Raw genomic sequence first — 27,879 nt, forward strand, 5'->3', positions numbered from 1 at the left:
GGTAACGCCGCTACATTTCCAAGTAGCGCTGCCCAGCTCTGGTCCCGAGTAGCCTCGTTCGACGGGGCTACTCGAGACACTCTTTTTTTTGCTTCTGGCACCTTACAAATAGCATATGGTATATTTTTGGAGAAGCCATGCGATAGCCCTTGCAAAGAGCTTTGCAATGAGCCTGAACTTGTTTATGAAATGTTTCATGGTAAGAACTTATGAATGAAAAACATTCAAAATCGTCCCGAGTAGCCCCGGTTGACGGTAGATATTAAAGATGTTGGATAAGGATTGGTCAATCAAAGTTTTTAAATTTTAATCTCATTTCCATAAAATATAGATATATTAGATTCAATAGATTGTATGATTCCATTCAAAATATTAGGCATCTCTTATTTGCTTCTGCAAGTTCAGATTGGACGAGGCTCGGTGACAGAACTGTGAGTGAGGGCGTCAGCCAGTCGTACAAGCCGATCATTCCTTCGTGTTTGTGTTCCTTGTAAGCCTGCAAGAAATATCAATGCACAAAAGGCATAATTTGATGTAAAATTTCGTCGGTTTTAGTTACAATCAAATGTCAGAAGATTATCATTGTCGACATTATCATTGTCGTTAATCCCTGAATTTCAAAGTGATCGGATGCTTCAGCACAATATTTTAAAAATCAACGTGGTATTATTTTAGTATCAACCAACGACCTGTAGACTTGAAGGTTGATTGCTCGGCAATCATAAGATGTAAAAACAAGTCCGCAATGCTAGTATCTTCATCACGGAAAGAAATACTTAGCGTCAAATGCCCTCGCCTTGTCGACAAGTTGGTGTCTCCTAACTTTGCTGGAGAAGAAATAGAAGAAATATGGAGCGGAAAGAAATACGGAGCGTCAAATGTCCTCACCTTAGATTGGACGAGGCTCGGTGACAGAACTGTGAGTGAGGGCGTCAGCCAGTCGTACAAGCCGATCATTCCTTCGTGTTTGTGTTCCTTGTAAGCCTGTAAGAAATATCAATGCACAAAATGCATAATTTGAAATGGATTTTTGACGGCTTTGGTTACATAACATAGTAATGTCGGCGCTGAAGAGTAGGCCTGATGTGGCCTGTTACAATCAACTGTTGGATTTTACTACGAATGCAGAATATCAAACTGATCTGATGCTCCAGCACAATATTTTAAAATCAACGTGCTATTATTTTTATTATCAACTAACGGCCTTTGGACTTGAAGGTTTATTGCTCGGCAATCATAATATTTAAAAACAAGTGCACAATGCTAAGATCTTCATCACGGAAAGAAATACGGAGCGCCAAATGTCCTCACCTTGTCGACAAGTTGGTGTCTCCTAACTTTGCTGGAGAGGAAATAGAAGAAATGCCCAGCAAGGAACTGAGAGGGCGGCGAGTAGATGCCTAAGTTGCGCCAGTAGCCATGACGGCGACGACTGTGAAGCCATAGGGCGGTGAGGGCGATCAAAATTACCGCGAACGTCACTCCAATCATGGCTGAACCTGCATTAAAAAATACCTTAAATATCATAGTTTGCTTTTAATGACTAAACAGTGGTTTGAACACTAAAATAAGAAAAGAACGGTTTAAATTCTGTCTGAAACAATTTTCATTAAAATCCTCCAGTGCTTCTATAAACTTGCCTGACTGTCGCGTGCAGCATCATCTTATCATGTGGTGTACAATGAGGCATGAGAGAGTACATGAAAGTCATGAAGGCTCAACAATATCTTATGCGAGGTAAAATCAACGAGAAGAATAGAGCATGCATATCATGAAGCATTGTCATGTCATTATCGTGATATTACATTATCATTGCCATTATCGGCCATTGAGCAGATAAGAAGCTGAGGAAGACTAGCCCGGGGTTTGCGCTTCGGTAGAGGAGAATTGACGGTGGGTAACAGCGATATCGGGGCATCAAATGAAAATGTTGCCGAATTAAGGATATGTCTATCAGTCATTTTCTTGGCGCCGATTCGGGATTTATGGGATGCCTTGAATCAGGCACACGGCATTGAAGCTTCAAAACAATAGTTCGTTAATCAAAGTTTCTAAAAACCATTCATCGCAGATTGTTCATTTCGACGAGAACACGAACCTTGTAAGAGAATCCTACAACTCGTGTAAGGGGGCGAATGTCGTTGGAATGTTCACAGAGCGCCGCTTGGCTTAGCAGTTAATTAAAAACGCTCGCTCAACATAAAACGAAACATACGCAAGACGAAAAGCGAGCAGTTTATAGACCATGTATGTTATGTTAATATAATCTGAGATCAAAGGTAAAGATTGTTATTTTATTAGGCATAAAAAACGTGTCAAATTTTCCAACAAATTTTTCACGTAACGGTTTTTTTTAAATCGCTTCATTAACTAATAACTCAAACATTTTTTGACACTCCACCTGTAAAAAAACTAGTAAAGGTGGCGTATTTCGCTCACTGATCTGGGCACCCTGTTCAGAAAAAAAATTTTGATTGTGAAATTTGATGGCTCCAATTTTCATTCATAAATCATACGATAGATTTTGTTGAAACAAGAATAATTGAATTTAACAATCCTTAATTTTAAGCCCTATGGAGACGAGACTGATATAAAGAGAAAAAATATGTAGGAATTTTATATAATATAATTTCATGTAATTTTTATATCATTGTCTGTTACCAATTGAATTGAAGAAAAAAAAGCGTGCGCATCGCAGTCATGCATGCAGTAGCCCATGCTAACACTCAGCACTTTCGTCTGATCATTTAATTTGAATATATATTGTAACTATAAAGGGGTTTCTTACACGCTGGTCCTAACAAAAATCGACAACTTAAGAATACCTCCTCCTACCTGCATCGGCCTGCCGTCGACCTTCTACGTATAAATCAGGGTTAAGCACACTAGCTGGCTCTCCTCCGTTCAAGAGGAACACGCAACTAAAGTGTCACCTCCAATCACACGCCACACGCACACCGACGAAAAGAATACGCAATCTAAGTTCCCTCTACTGATTATCTTATCACCAGTTTTCTGTCTTGGATTTCAGCTAAAACTTTTGCAATATCTAAAGTGCGTATTAAAAGGTTTGTGTAAATGACTTAATGCTCTTCAATAAATTAGGATATTCAATGACAATGTCCAACTTGCTGCATGAGTTGCTAGATGACTATGCAGAGTTTTGGGTGGTGGTGGACGTTTGCTGATTCCGAGGTCCGTAGCGTCCAGCCTGAGTCCTGAATGGCGACTTTGCTCCAGCTGTGGAGAATCAGCAAAGCTCAGTGTGCGAGTAGACGTTGTAGTGGAAGGTACTCTAATTTTTCGCTCTCCGTTTATTACACAGGTAAGATTTACCCTGGCGGTATAAATTGTCGTTTGGATATTTTTGTCCCATTTGAATGTTCACTTAAAATTGTATTGACGAGTCAGAACTCTGTTCATCATCAAAGTATTTCTACTAACTATAAATGAATTATTAAAATTCTCACCTTTTTCATTGGAAATGAAGTTCGTACTTATAAGACGCTAAGCCGATTTTAAGTTTCTGCACACTCATCAGTATGATGTTCTTAAATGTGACGGCTTATATAAACCATCGTTCCAAGCTGCCTTAGATTTTAAATTAACACTGAAATTTGCCTATTTTTTATATCGGAACATTATCTGATATTTTTTGTTGGGATTTTCTTCTAAGCAAAATTTGTATGAACTAATGTTTTTGTTTTCCTTGATTTTTTTCTATATTTTCTAGAATGGCAATCAACTCGCCCTCTCACTGTATAACACACGATCGCAATACCTCGAATTCTTCTTATTAATCGTATCAAGAGTAACTTCATAGTTAAAGTTATCAATATTGACTCCATTTTGCAATGATATATATTAGTTTTTAGGTCAACCATGGTTCCCTCGTATCTGAATGTCGTTAACGAAACTTTAGTAATTCATGGTGCGAGTCCTTTTATCGATAATTTTTTTTACATGGATTGATCAATTAAAGATGCGTAATGGTATTTTGATGTGTGTTAAATGTGTAATGATGTTTGATTTGGTTATTCATCAATAGGAAACATCGTGTGTACCAGGTCCAGGTGCGAAATGAAATAAGTGCGTAACAATGATGTGATTATTTGCGTTGTTTAATTGTATCTAAATTACGCAGAAATTTAAATGCGGAAGGTTTTCAGACGTGAAACATTTGTTACCTTGGGTGATAAGAGCGGTTATCATCTTCCTGATAAGATATGAGGACGTTTGATGTTCTGTAGTCTAAAGGGTGAACTGCATCTCCTATTTTTTCTGGTCAATTCTCACGTTTTGGACGTTTGACTTTTTTTAATTTAGGAGCAATTCTTAAATGCTACTCCGTATCTAAATTATGCAAATTGAAATTGTAACTTAATTTAACGATCCTCTGTTTGCCGCTATGAGTACAGTTCATTCATGAGTTTAAATTATTTATATTAATCGACCGTGAATGCTGCTCGTGAAATTAATGTTTTGGCATCACTGGCATGTTTGCAAAGATACTATACATTTATAATTCAAAACATTCAGATAAAAATCACATCGTTCACATCACTTTTTTTCGTTTGTTGACCATGTCGTTTGAAAACTAAATTATTTGGTTTATAGCAGGATAAATGTGAAATTTTCAGTGCAGTTATTGGTCATTCAACTCTGGATTTTTTTTTGTGAGTTGTAAATGATCGCGCTCGTGATGTGTCTGTCTGAAAGTGTCTGATACACCGCTCGACAACACTGCTTCATTACCGTGTCAACCTATTTTTGATTAATCCGTTATTGTATCAAAACGCAATGAAATTTTCTAGACTATTGGCTCTAAAATTAAAAGAAAATAACTATTTGCATGCGTTATTGGTCAGTTTTTGATCAATTGTGAAAAATTCATTCACCCCGTGTTTCTGTGGTACTGCTGTTGCCGGATGGTCTTGCATCAGTGTTACCGTGTATCCGTGTTGCCGCTTATCTGTCTTGCCGTTTTTCCGTATATCCGTTTTGTCGTTTATTCGTGTTACCTTACCTTGTATCCACGTTACACAACAAGAGTGTGTTTACTCTGATACGTAGTGAACTGTCGGAACACTTGTCCGTGATCAGGCTTCGTACTCTGTCCTCGTATCTCTTCCCTATTTCCTCATAGTTAATACTTGGTCAATGTTTCCCAATATTATCGATATTATCTTATGAAGTTTTATTATTTTTGAAGGTGTAATAATGAACCCTACTCTCGACCACAGCAGTGACAGCGCCGCCCGCCATGCCTCTTGAGGAGACCAAATCTTACCCGCTGGCGCCACGCCGCAAGATCTCGAGGACCCAAGAGAGAGGTGAGACCTATTTACCTTAATCGGTCAACACTGGAACCAACTTACCTGGTTCGATCAATACACAGACTATTTTATACACATTTATTTCCTCTAATATCTGAATTGTTTTACGACATTTATAAGCCAGAAGAAGGACGATAAATATATATGTTTTTTTTTGGCTCTAATTAATGATACTTATTGCATTTTACTTTTCCCACATGTATAGTGAATAATGACCAAGTGCAGCGGCCAACTCATCAGTTGAATCATTTTAAATTTCACTCTTTTGGACACGGTCTAAAATATATGAAGGTCCATTTTTCCCATCGTTTTCATGTAAATGTTATAGTTTAGCTCTTAAAGTTATAATTTGGCTTTAGACGTTACTCTTCATACCTCCAAGTAATAATTCCTCGTCATGCATTCATTATTTACCTGTTGTTTATCCCTATTCGCAATAATTGATCTATGAACGTCATAGTTTCCCTATTTTATTCCTAAAAGTTATAGTTCATTCTCACACGTTACATAGGTAGCTGCTGAACGTCCTATTCTTTGTAACGTGTACATTTTCGTAAGAAACGTTTCCTTCGCGTTCCATCTAATTGTTCCACGCACCAACATCCCTNCCAACATCCCTCAAATCCTTCACTTAATTTCAGCGAACGTTAGTGACAGCGTCTGATTTCTCCTGCTATTACGAGATGACAATTGAACGCATTCAATAGGCCCCTACTATATAATGCGATCCAATTATAGGTTTCATCACACTTGAAATCTTCACAATTTTTGCCCGTATTGTACATCCTTATTCTAAGGGTCTCGTGTTATTTGTTAGAATATACTGCTTCCAAATAATTCCGTGAGGTCGTGATCGTGTTGAATAATTTCATAATGTAAAACGAAACCAAGAAATTTCGTGATCCATTTTGCATTCTGCAGGAATAAGAAAAATAAGAGAATATTTTTTTAAATATTTAATTTTCCGAACGTGGAAGTTGTTTTTTAAATTTGTGATGTACAAGAACCTCATCTTACTTTGTCTCTGCGAGATTAATTTTAAATGTAATAAATATAATAAATAATAAATAAATATAATATTACAACTTTTTTGAGCGCGGGGAAGTAAATCTACAATGCACGTTCCGTCATTTTTGAGCGTCAACTTGGGTAATATTTTTAAGGCACCTGAGCGCGTGCCAAACTTAAAATATTTCTTAAATATTATAATAAAATACTATAATAACTCATCGCCAAACTTAGGGGTCGGACGATGAATTCTTGATTTTTATAACATCGTGTCATCGATTTATAGAGAACTACTGAGAAATATCTTATTAAACTAGAAGGTTTTAACGCGTAAATGCCACCATTATTAAGCTAGATTTTGGTGCGTACTAAATTACAAGGTTTTTGTTAACGAACTGATTGAAGAGTATACCTGTAAAATTGCGCAACGCTTCATCCTATCATGTTATTTCTCTGCCTCTATTTCTTTTAGTTACGTTTCTGTCCATTTTCTCAGTTTCATCATATAAACAAACGAATGGTTTAATAGATACTGAAATATGTACCTGAAGTGTTCACGTGAATAAAGCAGCACGTCTGCCTTATCCTATCGATCGCGCGTGACCCTAACAAAATTTAGAGTCGCCCCAGCTTCTGGTATTCCAAATCAGAAGCTGCCGCGTCTGTAATTTTTCACTGGGGAGTGAACTGCAGTATCTTCTGAGCATCGTACGGCATCACAATCGTCCTATCCCGCTCAAACTTGGGAAGTCTTGCAATGAACATTTCCTTTTATCACAACATTAGCAGTCAAAACTAGACCTGAAAAGGTTGTCTGTTGACGTGTCTGGCATAATTATTCGTCCCGTAGTCACTGACGACAAGTCTCCGGTATCTTGGCGTGTATGAGTGTGGCAAATGAGATACAAACAAATGTATGCGCCCATGTAGCATATTTCTGGCGCCGTGTTTGTCCTTGTATCGTTTAAAAAGCGTTGCTCGGGATCCCGGTATGCTCCTGCGGTGATCATTGAAAAATATAACTCAGTACTCACTGCAGTGAGTGACATGCAGAGAGCGAATTTTCTCGTCGACGAAAATGTGAAGTCACTGACGGACAGACAAACAGACGGACAGACGAACGGACGGACATGGCGAGCACAATAGCGCCTTTTTTCCATAAATGAGAAAATGCGCAAAAAAATTATGATAATGAAATGAAAAACAATTATTACGCACAGATATTACATTTATTGTAATGATGGGAGAAGTAATTAGAATTCCGACCTCCTCGCCGCACAATTTTGTCCTACATCCTGGGGGGCAATTACATAGTTTGTAATTACTTAATAGTTTGGCCCTTCGTCACTTGAACGAAGAAACGTTTCTGCCGTCGTCTTAATTTTTACGGCCGACAAATATCGTGTTAATGAATACAATTGATCTGCCATCTAGCGTCGTATTGCTTAGCTCTATATTTTATTCTATTGGCTAGTATTCGGTGGTCTCCTAAGTTCAGGTCTTCAGAATAGCTTGTAATCTATCAGTCGATACTCTACAAACTATTTTCACGAAGTTAAACCTTTACGTTTATTTACTTTAAGAAGTTATACCTTTTCATACCTTTACGGTATGAAGATACATCGATCATATGCCACCATACATCTACCATACACCACCATACACCTACCATACGCCACCATGCATGCATCTACCATACACCACACATCAGGAGACTGTATCTCGTGTCTCTTAGAGTTCGGCTCATCGGCTTCCTATAAGCGCCACATATCGGGGATTTCACCAGCCCGTCTGTATGCTAGGTACTTCTGATACTAAATGTACAGTAATATTATATTCTATTTACATAATTTTATCGTCATTAATTAATGGAATCCCTCCTTCTGACTAAATTATTTCACATTCTTAAACTGTATGATTCAGGTTGCCGTAAATTACCTCCTCTATTATATCTCACACAATAAGGCAATCATCCAAGCTAAATTCAACCATTTTTCGCTGATATTTCTTCTTGCATTGCTTGTCTCGAGTTGGCAAGAAAGTGTTTTGCTCCCGCGGCTCCGGAATAAGTGTGGCAAATAATGCGTTTACCGCATGACGCATGGCGCTCTTCACGCGCTGCTCGACGGCCGAGTTTCTCTGCGCCGCAAACTACGCGCTTATTGCGGCGACGGAGACGATTGTCTAGGTATCTAGGAGCTGCCTACCGGTGATGTTTGTCTAGGTATCTAGGAGCTGCTTTTCGGTGACGTTTGTCTAGGTATCTAGGAGCTGCTTACCGGCGACTATATGGTCTAGGTATCTAGGAGCTGCTTACCGGTGACGTTTGTCTAGGTATCTAGGAGCTGCTTTTCGGTGACGTTTGTCTAGGTATGTAGGAGCTGCCTAGCGGTGACGTTTGTCTAGGCATCTAGGAGCTGCTTACTGGTGATGTTTGTCTAGGTATCTAGGAGCTGCTTACCGGTGACGTTTGTCTAGGCATCTAGGAGCTGCTTACTGCTGACGTTTGTCTAGGTATCTAGGAGCTGCCTACCGGTGATGTTTGTCTAGGTATCTAGGAGCTGCCTACCGGTGATGTTTGTCTAGGTATCTAGGAGCTGCTTACCGGCGATGTTTGTCTAGGTATCTAGGAGCTGCTTACTGGTGATGTTTGCCTAGGTATCTAGGAGCTGCTTACTGGTGATGTTTGTCTAGGTATCTAGGAGCTACTTATCGGTGACGTTTTTCTAGGCATCTAGGAGCTACTTTCCGGTGACTTTGTCTAGGTATCTAGGAGCTACTTTCCGGTGACGTTTGTCTAGGTATCTAGGAGCTACTTTCCGGTGACGTTTGTCTAGGTATCTAGGAACTGTTTACCGGTGACGTTTGTCTCAAGTCACCAGTAGCTGCAATAATGGAAAGTTGAGCTAAATGCACCTGTGCTAAATCTTTACAGTAAATGAGGTCCCAACGATGTGTGGTGCAGCAAAGTCCTGAGATTATTTTTGGGAAGCCTCATTAAATCACCCGAGCACAATGTTCCTCTACATGAAATCTCCACTTACGAATTAGGTGTCTACGAATTTAAATTACAGCATTTACAGCATATATAATATCCAATTACGGAGTTCTCTGTTTGGAGCTCACAGGATCAGCAGTTCGCTACGCGAAATTATTGCTTCTATACGACCCAATATCATCAACTATAGTCGAGCGTTGCATAGTTTAATGAAAAATATTTAGTATGTTTTGAAATGCTTCTCTGTTATTTGTCAGCGTAGCCATTATAGTGGAAAATCGGTAATAGCCTAACATGAAATACGTCTTCATTCGCATAGTCTCTGACAAGAAACCATTCTATATCGGAATGAGAATCCCTCTGTAGAAGAGGCATTTTAAATTAAGCCACAGCTTCAAGAATTACTAGTGAAATGAATTCGAAACTGAAATAAACGGTATGAATATTCCCTTGTTTGCATTTTGCTTGGTCACGCGTATTTTTTAACGGAGATTCATTCAACAGGCTGGTGTCAGGACTTGCCAAGCGACCTTAGCTAAAAAATGTCTTCGAAAAATCTAATTTCAAGTCGGGCTCAAATAGTAACTTTGAGGGTCTTTGCCTGAAAACTTTTGAGAGCCTCGAGCATTAGCAGCTCGTCAGCCTTTAGAATTTTACACGCGGAAGGATTAGTTCATCATGCGTCACTCCAAGACGTCGTTTGACTTCGCAGTATTAGGTCGTGGCGATCACATGATCATGTTTTGTGATGTCGCTCTATTAGCTTTTTGAAGATCATTCGATCATGTTTTGTGACGCTTTTTGAAGAGATTTTCGACCACCGCATCAGAGGATATAGATTTTTTTGCGCTGATGAAGCCGATGACAATTGGTGATGCATTGAATTGATTGATAGAGACAACAATAAAATTTTATGTACCTTGGTGGGCGATTCGTTGGTTTTATGGTTGCAATTATTTAATTACTGAATATCATTTGCTACGAAAATTAATCAGGTTAATTTTAGTTAAAATATATGCAGTGCACGTTGCGCTGTATACCGTTATGTATACCCACGCCATTCCACACCCACTTTAACGAGTCTGAATTTAAATAGTGGATCAGTTATGTGATGAAACAAGTATTATGATACAGCCAACATAATGATCTTAAAGCAGAACAAACTCTTTTTAATGTGTGCTTCTTACATGTACGAAAAATTGATGGCCGTCCCGTGGAGCCGTTGATTCCAACACTCAATGGTATTACAGAAACCTTTGTACTTTGTAGTTGGCACATTGAATTCGTCACTGTAGAAAACTTTGAAGTCTACGGAGTACGTTAACCTCTCATTAAAGGAGCTTTCGCGCTCTAATTACGAGATACATTGACCTCATTAAGGAAACCCTTTGCATTTTAAGATGCACTTTTACTTATCATTACAGGAACGTTTCTCTACACGGTGCACGTTGCCCCATCAAAGCAGTGGTCGCCAAGCTGTGGTACGCGAGAACCTTCGACTTCTGGGGTCATTAACGATGTATGTTTACTGCCTCGCGCAAAATTGTTTGGCAATTATTTTCATTTGTTTCAGCTACCACTGTCAGGTAAAATGCAAGAACGTAGATATTACGCACATGTCATCGACAGAAACATAAAGAGTTTAAGTTGGTGGTATATGAAGTGACTGTACCGCACATGTATGTCAATGATACTCGATCATTGAGAAGTTGGTTGCATTACAGGCATCTGTAGCACTCAAAGGTATCTATTGACCGCGAGAAGTTGTTTGCGTTCGCTATTCCTAAAAAATTTCTCAAGTTTTATTATCATATAATAGTATAAAATAATAGCGGTTTCAGCGTTTATTAGGCCGTAGGCCTAGCTGTTGCCGATTCTTAACATCGCAGAACACTCACAGCTTGTTGCGGTCGCGAACACGCAACTCACTGCTCCAATTTTGCTTTGCTTGACCGCCCGGCCTCCTTGCCGATTCTGACAAGAAACTGGCGCACAGAGCTGGGATCGAACCCGCGCCTCTCTGCTCCAATCGGGTGGATAGCTAGAGGTCAGCATATCCCAAGTCCACAGTGCGATTCATGTACCTTCCCGAGCGTAACGCAGCCGGGCATCTTCACGGCTTTTGACACAAAGCGCCCACCACAACAGCGCCGTTCAGTCACAGGCCGGAGCGCATACCGGCCGGAGCACAACTGGCCGGAGCTCAGCAGGCCCTACCGCAGCAGCTACTCCTATCGTAACCTAACCTAACCTCCGGCGCTCCGGCCAGTTGTGCTCCGGCGCTGTGAAGCAGTGGCTGTGTTGTGCAAAGCGGATTTACTGTTAGCCGGAGGTACCCACAGCTCATTGATCTGAGGCTATGTGTAGATATTGCATGCTGATGGTTGGCGTTGGGCCCAGGGCCTGTTTACGAGTCAATTTTGTTACCCACGGCTGCGCTCCCGCTCCAATCCTGGTACTCTGATCGAACTGTAACCACTGGGCCTCCCTGCCTGAGTGCTGAAACTTCTGAAATATTTTTTCAGTAACATTGTGTAAGAGCTGTGGCGTTGGTTTAGTTAACGCGCTGTAGATTATCAAAAATAATTATCATGTGAACATCGTCTAGGATGCGTTCTTTTGTTCGTAATTGACGCTAGTGAAGGGTTGTGAAAATTATTTTCATTTAAATCGTCATCAATCCTCATTCATAAAGTTATTTAAAATTATTTTAATGTTATTCCTCATTTTTTGCAAATTAAAAAATGTTTAAAGCACAAATTTGAAATATAGGCCGCCATGTTCGGTTAAAATATTGTTTAATTTATCAACGTGTACCCGCTATCGGAGGTTCGTACGTCTTCGACAATCTCAGTATCTCTTTTATGGACATTTAGTTTTAACTTCAAAAATAATTTAATAATATAAAATAACTGCGGTTGCAGCGTTCATTAGGCCGTAGGCCAGTCGCCGATTCCTAACATCGCAGAACATTCACAGCATTTTGCGGTCTCGAACACACAACTCACTGCTACAATTCTGCTGTGATTAACCGCTCGGCCTCCTCGCCGATTCTGACCAGAAACTGGCGCACAGAGCTGAGATCGAACCCGCATCTCTCTGCTCCAACCCTGGTACTCTGAACTGTAACCACTGGGCCTCCCTGCCGGAGTGCTGTAATTTCTGAAATATTTTTTCAGTAACATTGTGTAAGAGCTGTGGCGTTGGTTTAGTTAACGTGCTGAAGATTATCCAAAATAATTATCATGTGAACATCGTCTAGGATGCGTTCTTTTGTTCGTAATTGACGCTAGTGAAGGATTGTGAATATTATTTTATTGAAGTCGTCAATAATTCTCTTTCATAAAGTTATTTAAAATTATTGTAATGTTATGCCTCCTTTTTACAAATTAAAAAAATGTTTAGAGCACAAATTTGAAGTATAGGCGGCCATGTTCGGTTAAAATATTGTTCAATTTATCAACGTGTACCCGCTATCGGAGATTCGTTGATCTTCGACAATCTCAGTATCTCTTTTATGGGCATTTTCGACTCCGTGCCGATTGCTTTCTCTGTTTGTTTTCGTCGGATTCGATACGCCCGCGAGTTTGACTGGAAATATGCCTGCACGGTCGCTCGATGCCGCTGTGTTTTAGCGATGACGCAATTGCCTTTAAGTTGTTTTGATTTTTTAATCTTACCAACCGTGCTATGCGAGCTTTGAATGTAGGCGAGTCAGAACACAATTATTGTTGCCAGTCGTGGTACGACAGTCTCAGACTCATGTTTGTTCCGTGTTTGGCTAAAAAATCTAGATTTTACACTTATACTTTAATTGCTCTCTTAGTTAGATTTTTTATCGTTTTCATGCGCTGCGATGGCAACAATAATGGATCTTCAACGTACGTTAACGTTGATCTCTACCAAAATGACTTGCGAAGAGAATTTTTCAGCGGTTGTTAAAAATAATTTTCTTTTCCAGTTCACAGTCACATTTTTCAATTGATAAATTTGTTTGGAGGATAGTTCACAAATAATCTTGGTTCGTGCAAATCCTCACTGAAAAATTCATTCGTTTCGAAAGTATTCGACAAAAAAAATGTTTCGCTCAGTCAAAATTGAACAATATTTGAAGCTTGCCTTTAGGTGCATTGGAATGCGAGGGCCTCAGCCACAGCGCCGAGGGCCTCTCGCTGCTTCCCTTTAATTGGAGCCTCACCCCTAACAAAATTTAGAGTCGCCCCAGCTTCTGGTACTCCAAATCAGAAGCTGCCGCGTCTGTAAATTTTCACTGGGACGCAGCGCAGGCCCGGGGCCTCAGGGATACCTGCTCCATCTGTGCTACCGGAAACAGAGTTACGGGTCTTTACTCTGACTGGAACAGCGCTTCGACGAGATCATTACTCTGACAGGAAAAGCGCTCCGACGAGAACATTACTCTGACTGGAACAGCGCTCCGACGAGAACATTACTCTGATTGGAAAAGCGCTCCAACGAGAACATAACTCTGACTGGAACGGTGCTCCGACGAGAACATTACTCTGACTGGAAAAGCGCTCCGACGAGAACATAGCTCTGACTGGAACGGCGCTCCGACGAGAACATTACTCTGACTGGAAAAGTGCTCCGACAAGAACATAACTCTGACTGGAACAGCGCTCCGACGAGACCATTACTCTGACTGGAAAAGCGCTCCGACGAGAACATAAACTGGAAAAGTGCTCCGACGAGAACATAACTCTGACTGGAACAGCGCTCCGACGAGACCATTACTCTGACTGGAAAAGCGCTCCGACGAGAACATAACTCTGACTGGAACGGCGCTCCGACGAGAACATTACTCTGACTGGAACATTGCCCCGACGAGAAAATTACTCTGACTGGAACATTGCCCCGACGAGAAAATTACTCTGACTGGAACAGCGCCCCGACGAGAACCTTACTCTGACTGGAACAGCGCTCCGACGAGAACATTACTCTGACTGGAACAGTGCCAAGACGAGATTATTACTCCGACTAGAACATTGCCCTAACGGGAATATTACTCTGACCTAGACAGTGCCTCATGGAAAACAATTCTCCGACCTGTACGAGTCGGACCCTAACGAGTTACTCTGATGAGAAACTTACTCGGAGAAGAATATTGCCGCTATGGGAGCATTTCTCCAACGAAAATATTACTTTGATGGGAACATTTCTTCGATGCAAACATAAATACGATTTGAACATTTTGTAGACGAAAGCATTCTTACGATGATAATATTTCTCCGATGAAAACATTAATAGGACGAAAACGATTCTGCGACTAGAAATCTTTTCAACGATGAGAATAAAGCTATGCATGAGCATATGTTCAGTTTTGAAATGCCTAGCACCTTACGAGCCTTGCGATAAGTCCAGCAGCTATTGCAATCAATCGTCAGTTATGGAAGTCTCGGGTTCAAAAGGCCGGATCCCTTGTGGAATCAAGTCACGAAAAGTACAAGAATCGGCAACAGGCTATGGGCCTATTTCTTCAGTGCCGACACTTCTATTCTATTGTATCTTATTCCGTTCTATTCTATTCTATTCTATTCTATTCTATTCTATTCTATTCTATTCTATCATATTCTATTCTATATAACATTTATCCGTTGAAAGCATGACTATTATGAGACCATTTTTCTGACGACTGCGTTGGTCTTGGTGGAAACATTTCTTCGACGAGAACATTTTTGGATGAAAGCATTACGCCGTTTGGAAACATTTTTCCGACGAAAACGTTACTCCGATGAGAACATTTTCTGAGATGAGATTACCGTCTGAAGCGTCCATCGCCGGCCGGGGTGTCGTACAACGGTGTTGTAGAAGACCTTATCGTTCTTCCCCGCAGTGCGTTTTTCATTTGAATGAAAATTTTATATAGCTTTAGTCATTTGCGCAGTAAAGCGTATCTCGCTATCTGAAATACAGGTCAAAAAAAGCATTTATAATACTTATATGTTTGCATGTTGTTATTGTGATTGTAAAAATGTCCGCATGTGTGCGTTTTTCGAGCTTTTTTTCGTGAATGGGATAAGTTTTCTTTCCGTAATGTATATCTTGGCCTATATATTGTTTAAATATTAGTTCGATTAGCGTTTACCCGAGCAGAGGAATAAGAACCAAGCTTTATCGTTTTGCAATTAATTCGGTTAGGTAACAACGGCCGGTTCATTTAATAATTTATTAGTTTTAAATCAATTATCGAAGACTCAATTTCGGAACTGAGCTATTTTTTAATGAGTTGTATTTAAAAAAACAGGAAACGCTTATGTTCGTGAGCCGTGTTTCAGTTATTAGCATTTTAATAGTCTATTTAAATTTGTCTGCGTTGAAGCCCCTGAAGCCTGCAATTCGTTTAATATTAAATAAACCATTGAGGGTCTTGGCAATTAGCCGTACTGTGTCCTGTTGGTGCGGTGTCAAACAGATGGAAATTCTGGCCAATTTTTAAAGCAATTTTGAGCGCCATGACGATCCAATTTTAATTAAATCTGATAGGATTTTAGAGGAGGTGTTGTTTCCTAAGACAGCATTATTCTATTTATTTATTGGAAAATTTGCGATGTTATTCAATTTCACGCCGCTAAGTAGCATTATTACTGAGAATTGCTCACAATATTGGCCCTCATTTACTACTGCTATGCAAAATGCACATATAGAATAATTATTTCCACTCCAATTCGATGATGTTTAAATGATCAAAAACATTATAAAAGGCTTCAACCGGTACATAGCATCCCGACTTTACGACATCATGTGCATACCAAATAATATCATGACTCAACCAATTCCTGGTATATGTGGGGAACGAAAATAGCAGAAATTCAACATATTTTCATGATTAATCGCAGGATGAATAAGTAGGCTAAAATACCGCATGTTCGCCTTCTGAATCAAGTGCCTTTTCTGCTTTTCAATTTACTAGCATTTTCCTTCTCGAGTTGACCGTCTTTGCCTGTGATTTGAAGATGGCGAGGTCTGCCCTCTCCTCGGCCGCTCTCTGCCATACAAATGGTCTCTGAACCGAACACAAAGGATCTCCGCTCTCTCTTGTCCGCTTGTAATAATTGCGAAGTCCAAGTCAGTTCTAACTTTTGTAAGATCGTGAATATTCGTCAGAAATATATTAAGGCGATTTTCTTTTAGTTGCTTCTTCCAGCTGAAGCCGGCAATACTGCCAAAGTAATGCGTCAAAGACGACTTTAAATTGTTGGGCCAAACCAAAGAGGTATCGTTGCATGCATTAAATGCCAAAAGGGCCCATGTCATGCATTAATTCAAGTTAGTTAGTAAGAGATAGGATGATATTGCACTCGAAAGTTGATAAAGAAATCAACAGTCCAGAACACTGTTAGGTATCACCAATCGCTCACGCCTCCAAAATCCTCCCTCCTTTATGGTTCCTAGCTATCTAGAAATCAACTTAAAACTATACTTATTCTACAAGGTCCCGTTCAATAAAAACGGAGCATAATTTCTTATAATATCGCCTATGTAAATTGTCTTTAAAAAAAATAAAAAAATATACATCGTGCGCTATAGTCAACCACGCGCCGCTCAACATGTATTTGTCGCCCTGACTTGTTTTCAACTCCTCATTGACGGTCCCGAAGAATAAATCGCGTCTATATAAGTCAGGGACTGCAAGGGCTCCCAACTTTGTATCACATTGTTCTTTGAGGTCGCTTGCATGCGCACGAAACTTGACCGTTTCATCTTCCAGCCGCCACTTCAGCGACATTCTTTGTTGTCCTAAATGATCGTCGTTTGAGACTTACGCGCGAGCGAATGCTGGAGTCCAAATATAGTACTTATAGAGCGAAACAATGATAACGTTGCTGTATGACGCTTGGTTTGTGAAATTTGTGCTTTCGTTTCTTCACTGTCAAAACGAAATTGGTGTTTAACTATAACCCTAAATTGTGACATGCGGCCTCTGGACCATGGGACGCTATAACGTAAGGGATTTGATATTATGTCACCTATTGGACGCAATTGAATATTAAAATCGTGTTCAAACCAATGACAAGATTTTCTTCCCAAAAGACTAGGAAAATTTTAAGATTGGTATTCGACTTGGGCAAAACCATGGAATTTCCGGCATTTTTGGTTCCGTAGAGGATAAAAGGATGTTTTTGTCCTATCCGTCATATAATTGTTCGAATATTTCTTTTTCGACACAAAGTTCTCAGTGAGGCTCTTTAATTCTGTAGTTATTAACAACTAATTCAAGTTTAAATTTAACTCAGTTTCAAGTAGCCCTTGACGCATAATTGCCAGCACGCTTTTAATTACTTTATGCATTTTAATTTATAATTTTTATAACGAACATTTATAATTCAAATGAACGAGTTTCTAAATTTGTCAGCATTCCACCACTCAAGCACATCGCAATGCTGCTTTCATGGTCACTTGTGCGTGTTTACTCAAGCGCAAAGCTTGCCCGAATTCTTCAACGGAGCTTCTCTCTGTCTATATGATGTAAAACATTGAGAATTCAAGGCCAGGATCCTAAAACCCCATGGAATTCATCGACTTGGGGAAAAAATGAAAAAAGAGATACTTTTAAAAGGACAGAATCTCTGTTAATTATCCTGATTGTGTTTAATCTATTCAAGCTTATCGGCCGAGACTTGGATTGTCGCCTAAAAAAACCACGGCTACGCGATCGACATTCGAATGCTGGTAATTAAAACGAATTGCAGCTGATCATTTGATCCAGAAAATACCTCATCAGTTAAATACCGAGCATGACTGCTGTGAGTTTTCCTTGAGCGTGTTCAATTAAGCGAGACTTCCTCATCGCGAAGCAAAAAACTAAACACAGGAATTTTATAAACTCGAGGTTTTTGTCACGTATCAAGTAAAGAGCGCTGCCTGCCCTCTGTCAATATAGACGAGCGAATTGGCAATTATCATTTCTCAATTTGGGAGTGTTGAAGCCATGTTTCTTGAACACTTTAATTTGAAGTTACTGACGCCAGCACATGGTTTGAACCTAAACCGAGTTCAGTCGACATTCGTTCACCTGAAGTTCTTCATTTTGTTTGAAGCATCACTTCAATTTGACGTGATCTGAACTTACCAAACGTTAAAAAACTTCGAACTCGTATTCCAAAATCTACAGACTCGAGAATGTTCTTAACATTGCACGGAAAAAATTCATTGTGATTTACTACACCATTGCGTACTTAAACGTGGCGAAATGAATAAATTGGCAGGTTGTACAGTCCAATGCTCTTCATCACGTCCTACTTCATCGTTGTAAACTTACGTATTATTCTCCGCCGTAATGATCGTGAAATTTACCGTTTTTTAAAGTATAGTATAATTTACTGATGTGTTCATAATACAAGGCGATTCCCGGAAAATTTCTGCTTTGTATTTCGCGTTAAGCAGCAAGATGTTGTACGAAAAGGGCGGGGAGTATTTCATATGAAAGGCAAGGCCATGAAGTTTTGTGTCCCGCCTAGTCAGTTGCCACTATGCATTTGATAAGTACATTGCCTGCGGCACAAAAACTCAGCGAAAACGATTTTATTGATCGCCGAAATGCATGTGAAGCCCTTTTTGAGGACTTACCTCACGATGCAGTTGTTTTCTCTAGTGATGAGGCTCACTTCCACATTTCTGGCAGCGTCAACAAGCAAAACATGCGTTATTGGAGTTATAACAACTCGCGTGAACTATATCATCGGCCACTTCGTTGCGAACGCGTAACTGTATGCTGTGCAGTGTCAAAAGTCGTCATAATTTGCTCTTATTTATTTGAAGAAAACGAACGCCCAGTAACAGTGACTGCAGCTCGGTACACGCAGATGGTTCACCCCTTTTTTGCCAAAACTGGCAATGAAATGAATGTCATGTTAGGTTCCAACAGGAAGGCTTCACGGTCCACACAGCGCGATGTTCAATGGATCTTCTGAGACAAAATTTTGCAGAGCGCCTCATCTCCTTGAGTGGTGACCTTATTTGGCCGGCCCGATCCCCCGATTTAGCTCTGTGTGATTTTCTTATGGGTTTATCTTAAATCAATTGTGTAAAATGACTGTTCAATTAAGGACCCTACTTCATTTGAAGAACAACGAACGTCAAGCCATCGCCAACATACCTGACATTATGCTTCAGCGGATATATATAAGGATATTTTTACTAGTTATTTTTTTCTTAAGCTTTCAAATCAGAAAGTTTCCGTTAATTAATAACCCGGTAGCCACTTCCGGTCTCACCACATTTGTTGAGGGCGGTAAACAGCGCTCTTTATTATCAAACGTGTCAATCCTAGATATTTCTAGCGATTTCAAAAAATCAAATTGTCCCATTGGAATTTCATTGAGTTATTCCACTAGCTCATGCCAGACATAGAGGTAACTGCTGCCGGGAATGAACTGTCAACAAGCTTGTCAACTCCACACGAAGCAGTTGGCGCAGGCCCTCGCTTCTGCTTGATTTGATTATTCCAGCTGCAGACCAAGGACATTCCCTTACGTTGGTCTGCAATGTCGTTGGTCTGCAATAGATTGCGTTGCTTCAGATGTAGTGCTTGTAACCGTGAAACTTGAAAGGAAAATTTGAGGGACTTTAATCTTAAATTTAGTTTGCAATTCACTGCTCAGTTTTGCACAACCTGTAATCACAATTATATATTTTTATTTATTTGCAGAATGTTGCTGATTTTCATGCAAGACTCTATGCCGAGTTTATTATAGTAATTTATTTAAAAAATTACAGTAATTTAACACTGATCCCTGAAGAAATGGTATTTTCTCCCAAGTTCGCTTACTCGTGTGAAATATATTCTTTTCAAAAATGTTGAGTTTGGGTTGTTTTCAAAAATACAGTAATTAAACGCTGATCCATGAATAAATGGTATTTTCTTCCAAGTTCGCCTACTCGTGTGAAACTTTGGCGTTTATATAACCCGTCGAGGCGCTGCCAGGAGGCTTACACGCAAAATGTTTTGGGCTTCAGAACATAATTTATTCATGAGCTAATTAGAGCAAAGAGGGCCTGTGAGCTGAGTAAGTCATGAACCACAAGTAGCGTATTTACACCAGCCTTATCTGGCTGCAAGGTTTTCACATGATACTGGTTAGAGCTTCTTTCTTGTTCTACAAGACTGATCCGTATCCGTGCTCTGAGATCCAGAACTCGGTGCTGCTCGAGGGTGAATGAAAATATCTTGTATACCCAATGAACTGATCACCAGTTCATATAGGTCTGATTTGTATGTCATATTTTTCTATAATATTTATTAATGACTGTACATGGCATGGACATGGCATGCTCACATTCTTTTCTAGTACTGTTTGAATTACAGTACGTAATCAAATGCTGATATTTTTTCGCACCACCTAGAGTACAAATTTTTGATGAGCCTAATGTTTTAATCGAAGACCTCATCCCAACATACCGGTCGTACAGCGCATTGGTTAGTGCTCCTGTTTCGCTTCCAGCGCTTTTCCTGAATCATATCATCACAGCATCATTTCACAGCATTTAATGACAGCATCATTTCCTTGGGGAGAAACTCATCATTCCGTCCCGATCTTGCCACTTTCTGTGGTAATGTAACTTGAACATTCGTGTTAATCCTAGTTTATGTTTTGAATGGTTCACATACTTTCAGAAAAATTGCGAATTGTTACCAATTCTGTGAATAGGACATTACATTTCCCATTCCTACAATTTATGCTCCTTTTATAGCAAAGCCAATCATTGTGCAAGTTCTATACTAGTAGCTCGAGGGCCATCGTCGGAGTGGATGAGTGTTTTATTCGATCTGATGTGTATTTTACCCAGCACTTTACATTCGTTATGTGGAGCATCATTGCCGGGAGTGCCTGCCCTCTCCATAGCATCGCTTGCGACTTTACTTAGCATTAGGACCATCCAGAATTTGCCGTGCTCTGAACTTATTGATATTCTCTGAACGATTCCTTCCGCCTTATATTATCCTTCTACTCTTTTCAGGATGGATAAATTTGGTTTAATGTTCCGACTATCCTAATTTTTTACTGGCTTTCGTATATCATCAATATAGTTTTCTACACCGAAACTATAGTTCTTCTTCTCTTCCGTGCAATATTCTACGCAAACAAAGGCTTTGCAGATCTAAATTATTTTTTTTTCCATTTCATTTCCTAAAATCGTTTTTATCTTAATTTCCGGCTCTGGTTATCTCGGCAGCACCGGGGGAAATAACCTGAGCTCCTTATTTTCTTTTTGTTATTTTTACGGAATTAACTAAAGCAAGTAACTTAGCCCGGATTTTTATATCGATTTTCATGGGGTTTTATTATGTTTTCACTGATATCTTTCACATCCTTGTGTTCTTGTCACTTATACATTTAGCTTCGGAAGATTTGGTTTCTATTTATAGACTAGCTGCAGCCCGGCGTTACTCGTGATAGATAATTCTTGCTATTTGATAATCCATTTATTCCCAATCCTTTAAACCCGAAACCGGTCATCCCGAATTCAATTAATAATTTAGAACCAAAAGTTCCGTAAGTAAAAATAAAACCCTACCGTTTCAGGATCCATTCAAGTTGGGTTATGCAATTTAAATGAAAATTGAAGTTTATTATTATTATATTATTAAATTTTTATTAATATTAATTATGGGGCTATTAGGAGCTATTATGTTTTTATTAAAATTATGATTATTATTATGATAAAATTAACGGTTGCCAAATTAAAAATCTCATTTTTATTTGAAATCCAACCCGTTTGTTCATTTATTAATGTCTCAGAATTCCAATTTAAAAAAATACATGGTATATCGGTATATCCCGACACGCGCCTGATCAGTCTATGTACAATTCCAGCTCCAGGCTTCAAACACACAATCTTTGATAAATGCATAAGGTAATAAACCTTGCATCGCTTCATGTTTGCAATTTTTTCGGGTTCGTTCCACTTGTACTTATTTTCGTTCGAGCGGGTTTTTAATGGTAAAATTTTAAGTCTCAGAGAAATAGCGAGTAAATTCTACTGCTAGTTGCAGCTCCAATTAATATTTTTAAAATAGCTAATAATTGCATAGAAAACTTCGGTCAAATGTATATACGTAGTCATATTAGTAATAATCAAAATATTTTTAATATGTTCCTTTATTGGATTAATATGAAGTAGAAGGTTTTCTTATATAATTCGTACATCATACAAGATATTATTGAATGAGAACTTGAAGTTTTCAGCACAATATTTCAGCTCGTGATAAAAATTCTTGCGTAAGGAAATTCATGCATGAAACTCTATATATGTTTATTTTGAGAGTGTTTTGGTTATGTTTTGCTGATATTCTTTTTGATTCAATTGTCTTGTTCACATGAACAACCTACACAAAATCAAACCAAATTCATACTCAAAAGTCTTCATGCACAGCAAGTGCTGAACAAACCCCCAAACTATTATTATTTTGAGAATCTTATTTTATTTTTAAATACTTACAAAATCTGTAATTCGTAACTTCGCTTCAATGCGCAGAGTTCCGCGAGTTATTCCTACTTTTCGACAAGGACGGCGACGGGACCATTCCTTCTGCTATCTTATCATTATTTCTATGTGAGCATTGAATAATTTGTTCTTATTGTGTTTTTAAGCACTTACACTATTTGTACTTAATAACCTCGCCTCAATGTGCAGAGTTCCGCGAGTTATTCCGACTGTTCGACAAGGACGGCGACGGGACCATCACTAAGCAAGAGCTTGGACGCGTCATGCGCAGCCTCGGGCAGTTCGCCACCACCGAGGAGCTCAACAGCATGCTTGACGAGATCGATATTGATGGTCAGTGATACTAATTTTCCCTAGTGGTAAATTATTGCATTTAGCGCCACTTTATTGTCAATCATGGAGTTCGTACGGAGTGAAGACGCCGAAGCGATTCATTATTCACGTCTCGGACAAATTTACGGCCGGACCCGCGGCCGGTCTCGCGGCCGCCGTACCCCAAACATAGAAAAAACCTAGCCAATCAACGAAAACCTCGCAGGTTAGGTCCAGTTAGGAACAGGTTCCATTAAAAACACAAAAAAAAACCTAGAAAACCCCATAAAAACACTAAGAAAACCTTTCCGGCCGCGGGTCCGGCCGTAAATTTGTCCAACTTTCATATTCACGAATTGCAATCGTCACATCGGAGTCCGGAGTTCAATTGTTAGAGATTATGAGACTTAGCTGTAATAGATTATGAAACTCTACTTCCAAAAAGTATAAAAAGGTAGTATTGGAGTGAAAATAATAAACAAATTGATTATGTGATGCCATATTTTTCAAACTTTCTACTAACATACTTTCACTTGCATTATATTGCCTGTGAGTTTAATTCTTTTCAGCCAATCAATTTGGGATAATCGGCACATAGTTATTTAACAGTTCTACACTTGACGCTTCAGCTTACGTTTGCTTCGCTTTAACTGCTTCGGGTTGTGCTCTCTTTCTCTCTTCACGTTTGCTCCTAATTTTCACCTGCATTCGTGCTTTCACTGTCGCGAGGGAAGGTCGATCGCGATTAGCCTTGCTTCCAGTCAAGTAAAGAGCCAGTTTTCTTATAAACTTAGAGGTTTTGATCCATTGAGTAAAATTAGCCTACAAACTTCTCAATTGGAACGAAGACTAACATGTCAGCGGTACGAAGGCTCCCAGGTGCGTCATGTTTGTAACATTTAAAGTTATCGACGAGCCATCAAGAGTAAATTGAAGCTGTCATTAAAATGATTGCTAGACTCGTAGTCCGCTCACCGCTTACCTGACCGTGACAAGAATCTTGCCTGTAAATGTCCATTGGCTTTCGGGATGGTTTCTGTTTAAAAATTGGTACTTGCACGAATGCACGTTATCATTGCTGCGTTATTTCTACATTTTTTTTAAACGTAATTTCTTATCAAGCAATAGTTTATTCCACTGCAAAAGCCTATTATTTTATGGTGGTTACTATGCATTCTATGTAATATTTGACTTATGCATGCAATATTCGTCATTTTGCAACAACCAAATGATAATTTTACTAAAACCAACATTTCTACAATTTTGGTCTAATGATTCTGTTCAGCCATAAATATGATCTGTCGATTTACCAGTGCTAATTTTGTGCAACTTGGATCTTATTTTTTAATCGTAATACATTAAATGAATTGTAAACAAATTGCAATTTATTTTATCGAGTAATTTTTTTCCGCTGTTTAAATTTTGACCCTGTGACTTTTGCTCGTTGCCTAGCTTTACTGAACACAAATGTGCATGTTGTGCATGTTGACATGCACAATATCCAGTATGTGTGCATGTGTGGATTTACGTCTGTTATTCCAGGTTAGAGTTACGACATCGTAATGAGAAATGTGCGCTGGAAACATCCTACGCCCACGCACGATGTTATCGATCTCGTGCTGCTGACAGCTCGTTATTTCATTTCTGGTTATCATTGTACAGGAACGCCTTTTATGAGCGACATTAATGTTTAATTGCCGAGCCGTGATAGTCTCTGAAAAATCTCGTTAAAGATTTCGTAGAGACTAAGAGAAAATAATCTCGTCTCTAAGAAATTGCTCAACTTCATTTGTCTTCGAATGCTGCATTTTCTGAAGTTATAAAATTTATTTTTAGCGCTATATTTATTAGGAATTAGTTAAACGGGTTTGTTTGAAGTGTTAATTTCAACAAATTAGGAGTGATTTTTTGCTGGCCGTCCTAATTATTCTCGAAAAATCCTTCCTTGATACCAGACCGTGATCGATGCTGCGAACCGCCGATTGATGGATTGATTTTAAATAATTGCTAAATAATCACGCCTAAAATCTTATTTTGATTCAGTACGTCGAGAGATTTTTAAGTTAAGATTATTTTAAAGCCATGAAAGTACATCTACCATTGTTCCATGACTTTTATGCTCGGGAAACGCGTTCAAGGTACATTTCTTGATCCAAAGCAGCCGCCTAACGAAATAATCTTCGTTACCAGACTTCTTTAACTTTTAGTTCTCAGCAGCTCTGCGTGCAACATATGTTATCCGTAAGGTCACGTCACGCGCTGGCGGAGCATTCATTTTATGCGGTGTCGCTGCAACACGACAAATATAGTATAAACCCTGGAAATATTAGGACGACACGAGCAGCTTCTGTCTCTCATTTTACGCCTGTAGGAAAATTAACCCTCGTCCCCGAGGACAGTTGAGAACTGATTGTCGAGGCTGCCTTTTCTTGGTTTAGTGTTAAACAAGTTCTATCGTCCTCAATAAATTCCTGCGATTAGGCTTACATTTCTCATCATAACAATCGCAACATCAACGGTATTAACTTCAACTGCAATTACTTATTCCATTAATTTATTCCTGTAGACACCCTACCCTGTCAACACGTTCTTCGCAGAAGTACAGTAATTATGCTCTTTAAGAGCTGAAGTGCTTTGATAAATTTTTATGCCTGTTTCAGAATTCACACATTGTGTTTGTACTTTTTCATTTAATGAAATTGTGCGCAAATTCAAAAGTATAAGTTTTTTTATTATTATCGAATTAAAAAAACTGCGGCATGAGCAGATTTTGTGCAGATAACTGGAGGATGGGTGAGCCAATTAGAAGTCTAGGTAGGCAGACTGGAAATTTGGTTCGGTTTAATAAAACTAAGCGGATCGAATAAAACCTTATGTTAGGATGAAATTTTGGAAGAGTGTGATTCACTGTTTGGTTCAATGAAAGAATGGACGGGTTGTAGGAAGCTTCGTGAGGGTTGGAAGAAATGTTGTGTTGGTTGATTGAAACGTTATTTTGTTGATGAAAAATCTCGGCTCTGTGGTTGATCATTGTGTTTTTGATTAGCAACAATTCATTGCAGTTAGTGTAAAACATATACGTATCCACAAAGCGGATACGTGCTTTACACTAGAAGAGACGATGTGCTAGTTGAATGAGGAAGGCATCTGTGATGAACACATTGATAGAAATTTCTGACTAATAAAGTATTTTATTAATCATTATACACTCCACTAAAAATTTTATCAACCATATCAGCAATCACAACCTTCACCGAATCCAAGCTGATTTTCTTAAATAGAAAATTCCGCAACTCTGCTTACAATTCCAATCCCATCCCTGCGTTGGACATGGTTTTCCTGCTTGAATCTTTTAACGCCAAAAAAACGTACGTTTTCTTGACCGCATCTCAGCTCTGTACAGCTCTACATAATGAATATTTACTCATAATATTATTCCTACCTGCATTGTATAATTACCCCAGCATTGAAGAGTATTTACCTCAAGCTATACCTTATATTTGTGATATGTAGTTAAACTTTTGCGCTCCTGCAAATTGACAAATGCTTTTAGTCTTTGAGAAACCTTTTATTTTTTGTTCCTCCGGGGAAGCATGTTTCCATCATCAACCCACTTAATTCCTTCTATTTTCAGGCCTTTTTTCTTGCTAGTCACTTCCACGATGTGTCTTGATTTCTTCTTGAACTTTTTCTCGGCGCCGGCCATCAATTTTGGGATTTTCCCGCAAAACTCTGTAAAGACGCTCGTACATCCTTCTCTTTGGCCCTTCGTTTTCTTTTTTCGCTTCTTAAGAGAGCAATTGTCTTCTGGTTTTGTGGAGAAGCATATGGTGCTGCTCTGAACTTTGGCCAGTCAGATGATAATATACTATATCATACACTCTATTACGAGTGTATTGCGTCTTAATTCTCACATTAAAACACCTCGATGTAGTTTGCTCTACTTGCATTGAGACGAAGCGTTTTCATGCGTGTCCATGCAATTAACCTTGATCATAGTTTTGTTGTGTGCAAAGTTCACTCGTCATCTAAGCATTCACTAATGTTTACTAAGTCCATATGCTTTATTTTCCTGACAATTTAGATTTTTCCTTCTTCAATGTTGAGATTTTGCCTATGATATAAGCGATTTCCTCAATCATCTTTTTAACGTTACGGTATTGTTCTCCTTGAGTGCATTAAAACTTTAACTTTGGTACAAATTGAAGTCTCTCTGCTGTCAATGCAACCCCGTTTATTTTTTGTTTACAATGCGAGTATCCCATTAATTGTATCATTCCGTTTCATTGCATTATATTGTGTTTGTATTTCTCACTTGTTCTTCGTTTTTCCTCGTCTACTAGATCCTTCCGTTTAATTTACTTTATTAATTGCATCTTTCTGTTTTATTGCATAGCATTGAAATGGTATTTCTTCCTCGTACTCCTTCATTCTCCTATTTTCTTCCCCTCATTAAATCGAATGATTCTGCTAAACATTTTCACTGCATGACCGACGGTTGATGATTGGAAGTATACGGCAGTGGAATATCATATAATTGTATTAATTGGAATATTGTGAAAAATAATTCTGTATGGCATTCGTTTTAAGTAAAATCAAACTTCGCACACACTGCATTTTTGCAATATATTAAAAAAATATAACTGAGTACTCAGTGCAGTGAGTGACAGAGAGCGCATTTTCTCGTCGACGAAAACTCCGTAACGACGAGGTCACGGACGGACAGACAGACAGACAGACGGACATGGCGAGCACAATAGT

General features: G+C 39.0%; 1 protein-coding gene and 1 long non-coding RNA gene across 2 annotated transcripts in view; one reads left to right on the forward strand and one right to left on the reverse strand.

Annotated features, from left to right (window-relative positions):
* Positions 1-900: 900 nt before the first annotated feature.
* LOC108672102 lies at positions 901-2,939 on the reverse strand. The gene is made up of 3 exons (XR_001930873.2): positions 2,836-2,939; positions 1,312-1,499; positions 901-984 (listed from the first exon to the last, which is right to left on the reverse strand). It is a non-coding gene; the product is annotated as an uncharacterized LOC108672102 (long non-coding RNA).
* A 332-nt stretch (positions 2,940-3,271) lies between these two features.
* Positions 3,272-27,879, forward strand: part of LOC108672108 (neo-calmodulin-like) — a 30,724-nt gene continuing 6,116 nt past the window's right edge. Inside the window, exons 1-3 of the mRNA XM_018159732.1 lie at positions 3,272-3,325; positions 5,244-5,333; positions 22,996-23,139. Coding sequence (XP_018015221.1) covers positions 5,264-5,333; positions 22,996-23,139 — 214 coding nt within the window. The 5' untranslated portion in view covers positions 3,272-3,325; positions 5,244-5,263. The remainder of the gene's footprint in view (positions 3,326-5,243; positions 5,334-22,995; positions 23,140-27,879) is intronic.

The sequence above is a fragment of the Hyalella azteca genome, unplaced genomic scaffold (assembly GCF_000764305.2).
Source record: "Hyalella azteca isolate HAZT.00-mixed unplaced genomic scaffold, Hazt_2.0.2 contig17652, whole genome shotgun sequence".
NCBI classification, from domain to species: Eukaryota; Metazoa; Arthropoda; class Malacostraca; order Amphipoda; family Hyalellidae; genus Hyalella; species Hyalella azteca.